This window comes from Pezoporus occidentalis, unplaced genomic scaffold, assembly GCF_034315485.1.
Source record: "Pezoporus occidentalis ecotype Australia unplaced genomic scaffold, CSIRO_AGI_Poc_V1 ctg28, whole genome shotgun sequence".
NCBI lineage: Eukaryota > Metazoa > Chordata > Aves > Psittaciformes > Psittacidae > Pezoporus > Pezoporus occidentalis.
Genome location: NW_026914718.1, coordinates 287196 through 295851, shown reverse-complemented (window position 1 = coordinate 295851; position 8656 = coordinate 287196). Strand labels below are relative to the sequence as shown.

Below are 8656 nucleotides of genomic sequence, written 5' to 3'. Positions count from 1 at the left end.
CTTCCTGATAGTCCTAGTGGTCAGATGGAAAAAAAAACAGCCACTGAGAAAAGAAATGAGTGATAAATGGCAAAAGTATGTGGAGATAAATATTCTAGCATCATGAAGTACATACAAAACATCTGGTTTAATGGAGGGCATAAGATACAGTGGGGATGTCCTTGCCCCTATCCCTGAACTGAAAAGGAAAATTGGCAATGAAAAAAAGACTATTTTGGCCAAACTTAAGTGTAGACACGGAAGTAGTAGTGCTGTGACAAGCATATAAAGCAGTGTTAAAAACCTGTGGCAGTTCTATGTGAATGTTGTGGTCGCATCTCTACAGTCATGACAGAGAATTGTCTGGGAACCTTAACAGTAGCAGGAAAGGCAGGCATCACCTCTGAAAGGATGCCACTTTCTTTGCAACCTCAGATGTCCACAATGTTTACATACTGCAAAGCACTTCAAACACTCAAAATCCGTGGCAAAACATGGATGTTGCCATACAGGTTTGCAAGCTTCCTTTGCGGCAGGGGCAGGAATCTGGCTGCATTTCAAGAGGCAGTGTTTCTTCAATAAGCCCACTGGTGCTTTAAGGGCTTTGAAGCCGTGAATTTTGCCCACAAGGAGAGGAAGAACTATGCAGCAGGTGGAACTCTGATGCCAGAATTTCACCAGGGGAGTGTGGAGGGCAGCATGCAGACACTGTGCAGCAGTGCCCCTGATGTGTCCTTCTGCAGAGCTGTGGAACCCCAGACTGCTTTGGGTTGGAAGGGACCTTAAAGCTCATCCAGTTCCAACCCCCTGCTACAGGCAGGGACACCTTCCACTAGACCAGGTTGCTCCAAGCCCCATCCAACCTGGCCTTGAACACTGCCAGGGATGGAGCATATTGTTACTAATGCCTCAGTTTCCTATTTTTTCAGCAGACAGTTTCTATGTGACAATCACAATGCATATTGTCTGTATATCTCAATGTTATGGATTACCGGAGGCTTTTTTCGGTGGAAAAGCTGTCCATTTCAATCTTCTGGATACTTCTGTGGATTTCTAGAGCTGTATTTCTAGTCTGTTTTAACAGGTGATAGTACAATCTCTCTATATGTAGGTGAAGGCTTTTGTTATCTGAACAGCAACTCTTTTGCCCAGCACTTTCATCTGTCAAATGAGGAGTGATTCCTGAGGTTGATAATGGCATAAGAACAGATGTTGTTTCACAAATAGCAGGAGACCTTTTTCAATGAAAGCCAGATCTTGGAAGACTGACTTCTGAATGTGAACTTAATTTGCAGTGTCTGGAAAGATAAGCAGCTCTGTGAGGACGGTGGAGCCACGCTGCAGCACAGAACTGCTCTGGTACGGTAACCATGGCACTGCAAACCTCTGCAGGGAGGTGTGATCACACCATGGCTCAGCACCGGGGCTCCAGCCTGCAGCACCACACAGCATGTGTTCTGTGGAGCATGGGAATCCTGGTGTGGGCTTCCCAACTGAGGCTTAAGCTCCAGTACTCATCTGGGATGACAAGAGTGTGGCTCCCTAGAGCACTGCAGGATGCCATATATCCCTGATGACACATCCGTCCTTTCTGCCCTATGCATCTCTCTTACGTAGTGCCCTGAGCCAGGCTCTGGAATGCCGCCAGCGCTCAAAGCCCATGTCAGGGAAAGGCTGCAGCCGTCAAGCTGTGTCAGAGCAGTCCTGCAGAGGACTACTTAGGGGTGTTGTTTGATGAGAAACTGAACATGACCTGGCTTCAGTGAGCTGTTGAGCTCAGAACCCCGCCATGTGCTGGGCTGCATCAAAAGCAGCATGAGCGGCAGGTCGAGGGAGGTGATCCTGCCCCTCTGCTCTGCTCTCCTGAGACCCCCCTTCCAGCACTGTGTGCAGCTCTGGTGTCCTCTACACAAGGACATGGAGCTGTTGGAGCAAGTCCAGAGGAGGCCACGAGGATGATCAGGGGCTGGAGCACCTCCTGTATGGAGACAGGCTGAGAACATTGGGGCTGTTCAGCCTGGAGAAGAGAAGCTGTGTGGAGACCTCAGAGCAGCTTCCAGTGTCTAAAGGGGGTACACTACAAGAGAGACATTGAGGTGCTGGAGTGGGGCCAGAGAAGGGCAACAGAACTGGTGCAGGGCCTGGAGCACAAGTGTGATGGGGAAGGGCTGAGGGACCTGGGGGGTTCAGTCTGGAGAAGAGAAGGCTCAGGGGGGACCTAATCACTTCCTGCAACTGCCTGAGAGGAGGTTGTAGTGAGGTGGGGTCGGTCTCTGCTCCCAAGGAACAAGGGACAGGACAACAGGAAACGGCCTCAAGCTGCACCAGGGCAGGTTTAGATGGAGCTGAGGAACAATTCCTTCCCCAGAGGGTGCTCAGGCATTGGAACAGGCTGCCCAGGGCAGGGCTGCAGTCACCGTCCCTGCAAGTGTTCACACAGCGTGGAGACGAGGCCTCAGTGCCATGGGTTAGTGGTGGCCTTGGCAGTGCTGGGAACGGTTGGACTGGATGAGTTTAAAGGGCTTTTCCAGCCTGGTTGATTCTGTGATTCTATACAAGGATGCTGGAAAGGGACTCTTCCTCCAGGACTGTAGTGATAGGACAAGGGGTGATGGGTTCAAACTGAAACAGGGGAAGTTTAGATTTAGCTCTTCCCTGTGAGGGTGCTGAGGCGCTGGCACAGGGTGCCCAGAGAAGCTGTGGCTGCCCCATCCCTGGCAGTGTTCAAGGCCAGGCTGGCCACAGGGGCTTGGCGCAACCTGCTCTAGTGGAAGGTGTCCCTGCCCGTGGCAGGCGTTGGAACTGGATGAGCTCTAAGTCCTTTCCAGCACACAGCACACAGCACACAGCACACCACGTCCCTATGACTGCCAGCACACCAGCATCACTCCCGTGCCGCCGCTGCCTTTCCCGCCCTCCGCAGCCCCTCAGCGCACTCCCGCCTTCCCGCCCGCTCGGAGCCCTCCTGCGCCTGCGCGCGAGTAACACCGCTCCCCAAGGGGGGCGGGCAGTGTTGGGGGGGAGTGAGCTGGCCGCGCGCATGCGCGGCAGGCAGGAAGCCGGCCCTTGGGGAGGGGGTTGCGCTGGCATGGCGGAGGCGCGGCCAGGCGCAGGTAAGTGTGGGCGCTGTGCTCGGAGGAGCGGGCAGGATGGTTGCGGAGGGGAGGAGCGGCTCATCGCCCCGCAGCCTGTCGGGGAGAAGGCCGCGCCGTGCCGGTCGAGCGAGCGCTGCTGTGTCGTGGGGCTGCAGGGCTGCGGCACCAACACCACCACCTGTTGCCGCCGCCCCCTCCCCTTGGCCCGCCGCAGCTTGTGGGCGCTTTTGGTGACCAAAATGTCTGGGCCGGTCTTGGCGGCGAGGGGGAAACTTTGCCTGAGGAGGGACGTGCGAGCTTCGGTGTGTGACGAACGAACCCAGCGGGGCGGTTGGCGTCTGGAAAAGTTCACCGCGCTGTGCCCACCCGCATCCGCGGAGCCCACCCGCAGCCTGACGTGTCCCAGCCCGCGGGCTGCAAGGGGATGGCGGCGGGGCCGGGGCTCTGGGCAGGCAGGAGGTGGCTGCTGAGGCAGGTGCCACCTCACCTGGCCGCAGTGGGCAGGTTAAGCTTTAAGCTGATAGAGGGAGATTCAGGTTAGGTGTAAGGAAGGAATTCTTCCCCGTAAGGGTTCTGAGACGCTGGCACAGGGTGCCCAGAGAAGCTGTGGCTGCCCCATCCCTGGCCGTGGGGGCTTGGAGCAACCTGCTCTAGTGGAAGGTGTCCCTGCCTATGGCCAGGGATTGGAACTGGATGATCTTAAGGTCCTTTCCAACCCAAACTAGTCTGGGATTCTGTGATTGAAGCTTAGATGGTCTTAAAGGTCCCTTCCAACCCAGACCAGTCTGTGATGTAGGCAGGTGCTCACAGGTAGAGAGCAGTTTAGGAACCCAACCTGGATTGGGGTTGAACATCACAAGTGCAAGAAGGATTTTATTTTTTTCATTTATTCTTTTACCTGCTGGCTTTTATGATGCAGGTCCAGGTTAATTTTTGCTTTACCATGTGTGGCTGTTGTTGAGGAGGAGAGGGATTAGCTTTTCAAGATCTTTATTCCAGCCTTGCATTTAATGATTTATCATGTACCATGGGTATTTAATGATAGAAGAACCATTATGTAACTGTGACTTGAGCTTGTAACTAGAAATAATATGGTTGCCCAGAGTCCTTTATATTTTCAGCACGTCTCTTAATTTTCTTGTAGTCTGGGTAGACCTCTCAGGTAATCAGTGTCACTTTGGGATCACCTGAGGAGCTAACTCATTTCACTGTTTCTAGAGTCATTAGGTTTCTGCCTGGAAGAATCCTTGTCTTTTATGGCTGGGATGAAGAAAATATGAATCTCTACTTTTGCAGCACTCTGATGTTAATTCAGATAATGTTATGATTAGCCTATATCTTAAATAGCATCCTCTGCCTCTTCTCTCTGCTTGACAGCTGCCTTGTGGGAAGTGGAATGGCCTGGGACATGGTTCAGAGAGTAGAGAGTGATAGTTTCAGTTAAGAGAAGCTGCTGCAGGAAGCTGATGCAGGCAAATGTCTGCTTGTCTGTCTGCTGTGCTGTGAGGCTGCAAGTCGACTCTGGTCCTGAAATGTTTTATACAGCGTATATGTACTGGAATAAAGGGTCTTACATAGGTGTACTGAGCTAAAAATAGCTTTGCTGACGATGATCAGCCTGGATGATACACCATTTCTACCATTTGCTTTACAGTACTTAAGCTCACGCAGATATTGTCATATTGTCATGTTGTCCTGGAGCTCATTACTTGTTATTGTAATCCATACTATGTTATGAGGAGCCATCTCATAGGTAAGCTTCAAATTTTGCTTGTACAATATTAAGATGGGAACTGACTTTCCCCCTGCAACTCCATGGGCAGACTGAGCATATGACTGTGAGCTTAAATATGAAAGGTATTTCTGTTCTCAGGTTAGATCTGGAGAGCAGTTGGGGTTGAGGAGTGACAGTTTTAGGTCATGGCAGATGTGCAGCCTGTCTGGGATATTTTGCCAGTGGTGACTGATTGTTGAGAATAGGGTAATGAGTATAAGAGACAAAGGGGAAGAATATAAGAAATAGGGCAATGCTAAAGTGGTTATTCACATTGCTACACCTTTCTAGTTTCTAGCCCTATGCATCTAGAAGGGACAGGTGGCATTTGTATTTAATCATAGAATCCCAGGCTGGTTTGGGTTGGAAAGGACCTTAAGATCATCCCCATGGGCAGGGATGTCTCACACTAGACCATGTTGCCCAAGGCTTTGTCCAGCCTGGCCTTGAACGCTGCCAGGGATGGAGCATTCACAACTTCCCTGGGCAGCCTGTGCTACCGCCTCACCAACCTCACAGGGAAGAACTTCTTCCTTATATCTAACCTGAACTTTGAACCCATCACCCCTTGTCCTAGTGCTGTAGTCCCTGATGAAGAGTCCTTCTCTGGCATCCTTGTAGGCCCCGCCTCAGGTAATAGCCATTAATGAGAATGAGTATTTTCTTTTGTCCCATCAGTTTCTGTAAGTGCTGCTGAATGTAGTTTTGGGGTTTGCCTGCATGATGGCAGCTGAGTCATTAGACGTGGTATAATGTGCCTAAACTGAAGGTATCAGGGAGTTGCTATGAAGCATTGAGTACCCCACTGTAAAGGTGAACAGGAAAGTGAAAACTTGTAATATGTTTGTTCTCCTTATGCAAAATCCATTCTGTAGTAGATGCTTCTCCTAGGATGATGAAATTACATATAGCAAAGTTGTAGTTTTTTCCTTACTTGTATATTTCTCTTGTATCATCTTGAAATGGGTTAGCTAAAACTTCATGTTCTCTTCAAAATCTGGATGCGCTGAATTTGGACAGTAGCATAAAAACCCCAAAACATAGCACTGTGCACCAGTATACCTAGGGGGTAACTAGCTGGGAAGCAGATCTGCAGATAGAGAATTTAGGGTCCTTGGTGGACTATAATCCGACCTCCCTGTTCATTCTCTCCCTCATAAGGAAGCTGTAGACAACAGTCAGGTCACCCCTCAGTCTTCCCCATGCTGAACAAAGCTAGTATTCTTAGCTGTTCCTCTGGAGTCATGTCTTCTAGTCCTTTCACCATCTTTTTAAACCCTTTTGGGACACATTGTAATATTTTTATATCCTTTTATTGTGGAGCCCAAAACTGCACACAGTACTCAACTATGTTTGTTTGATTTTATGGCGGTCTCACTAAGAAATGGTCAGTTAAGAAATAAATGCTTGTCCAATAATCGGTGGTTATTTAGTTCCAATTTTTCTTTCTGTCTAGGAGATAGAGCTGAATTCATTTAAGAATATGGAAGTACTACCTCTGACACCTAAGGGGCTACCAAGTGGACTGTTGTACCCTTTAGTATAAGTTAGGGTTGGAAGGGACCTTAAGATCATCCAGTTCCAACCCCCTGCCATGGGCAGGGACACCTTCCACTAAACCAGGTTGCCCCAGGCCCTGTTCGGCCTGGCCTTGAACACTGCCGGGGATGGAGCATTTACCACTTTCCTGGGCAGTCTGTGACAGTGCCTCAGCACCCTCACAGTAAAGAACTTCTTCCTTATATCCAACCTGATCTTCCCCTGTTTCAGTTTGAACCCATCACCACTTGTCCTATCACTGCAGTCCCTGATGAAGAGTCCCTCTCCAGCATCCTTGTAGCTCCTTTTAGACACTGGAAGCTGCTCTGAGGTCTCCACACAGCTTCTCTTTTCCAGGCTGAACAGCCCCAGTGTTCTTAGGCTGACTCCATATAGGAGGTACTCCAGCCCTTGAGCATCCTTGTGGCCTCTTCTGGATTTGCTCCAACAGCTCCATGTCCTTCTTAAATTGAGGGTACCAACACTACACACAGTGCTGCAAGTGGGGTCTCATGAGAGCAGAGGGGCAGGATTGCCTCGTTCGGCCTGGCTGGACTTCTTCAATATAATTTCTTTTTGTCTTTCTTAATTACAGACTTTATACAGTCTCGGCCTAATTAAAGTACATTGTTTAAAGGCTTTTCAAAATGTAATTGAATGTAGCTTGCTGAAACTGTGCTAAGAAATGTCACTTAAACATAGTGTCTGTTAGTGGCACCTTCAAATGGCATTATTGATGTCTTCATAAAAAAAAGTACCTAAGTTAAGTCTGGCTTTACTAGTCCATAAAATAAGCTGGTTTTGAAGCAGAGCTTGTAGTGATTAAAATGAGATGTGTACTTACTAATTTGCTTTGTATTTTTAAAAGTGGGCTTATCAAATGATTTTTCTGAAGGACAGTTCACACAGACTACCTAACCTTGCCAAGGCATTTTGTCTCTCTCCATAGTTAATGCCGAGGGGGTGTAATATGCAATGTTGTGGCAGAACAGACTTGAAATCATGTAAGTTTCATATGTTTGGTTTTAATTCACATTTGAGCTCTTAAGGATATTAAAATCTGCAATGCAGAGGTTGTTTCTAAAGGTACTGAGATTTTCTTTGTTTATTTTATAGACAGGCTGGAATCTTGCTTTGGAGGTTCCCTTTTTCTTGGGATTTTTGTGTATGTACATGTAAACATGTCAGAGGAAATTTGAGCCAGTGTTAGCTACTGATTATTACACTTGTATGTGTATTTTGCAGTTACTTGTCTTGGCAGACAGAAATTAAGTCTTAGTAGAATTTACCACTTTGTTGTTTTTTTTTTCATAATGTAAAAGCTGACAGTAAGAACAGGAATCCTATTCATGGGTGATATAAAAAGTCCTAATGAATTATTCATATTTTGGAGGTGCTTTTAAATAGCTGAATCCCGATTTCCCATCTGTTTCTTCAAACTTAAGAGATTACTTGGAAAGGGCTTTCAAAAATATCTCTTCCACGGCTATATTTCAAGTCCTGATTATGCTTCTTGGAGGCCACGTGCAGAAGTTAATTTGTATTTTAGAAGCCCAGCATTTTAAAGCCATGTCCAGCAAATTTTTATGTCAGTATCAGATAGTGTTACTGATCTACAAGACAAACTTCCTCAAACTTATTTCCTGCATTCATTTGAAAGCCCTTTGCAGCAATTTGTTTGTAATTCATGCATACATTTTTACATACCACGTTTCATAACCAAAGAAACCTTGGTCTTTAATAACACAATGTACTTTTCAGAGGCAAGCTGTGTGATATTTGCAAAACATGTTTTTATGAAACATTAAGAAGCCAGTTGGTTTCCCTTGTATCTATCTTTAAATTTTAAATTAAAAATGAAATTTTAAACTTTAAATTTTAGGGTATCTGAAAGAATTCTTAAACCAGCAAATGAAACGGATTGCTTCTAATTTAGTCGGTATGTAATTACGGGATGGCAACCTGTCTTCAAATCAAAATATGTGAAACTGTGTTAAGTAATCTATGCTGAATGACTGTTGCTTACATTATAGTGTTCTTCATTAGTGATAGGAAAGAAACTAGCGAAACATTGGAAAAACTGAAAGTGTAGTTCTGAGAAGTAAAAAGGACAACTTTATATTTTGAGTTCTTTACACAGAATACATGTGCTAACACGAGAAAAATAGATTGCTTCCAGGGAAGCTGCTTGCAGTCCAGGTTTTCAGATGTATAAGCCTAGTATTTTGTATCTACTAGGGTCTACACTCCTTATGATAGAATAGCTGAG

The 8656-nt window shown here is 46.9% G+C and overlaps 1 protein-coding gene across 3 annotated transcripts in view; it reads left to right on the top strand.

Moving 5' to 3' along the window:
- The first annotated feature begins 2954 nt into the window (after window positions 1–2954).
- NFX1 (nuclear transcription factor, X-box binding 1) overlaps window positions 2955–8656 on the top strand; it is a 51190-nt gene continuing 45488 nt past the window's right edge. For all 3 annotated transcript variants that reach the window (XM_062625328.1, XM_062625327.1, XM_062625329.1), the window contains exon 1: window positions 2955–3092. In XM_062625328.1, coding sequence (XP_062481312.1) covers window positions 3020–3092 — 73 coding nt within the window. In that variant the 5' untranslated portion in view covers window positions 2955–3019. The remainder of the gene's footprint in view (window positions 3093–8656) is intronic.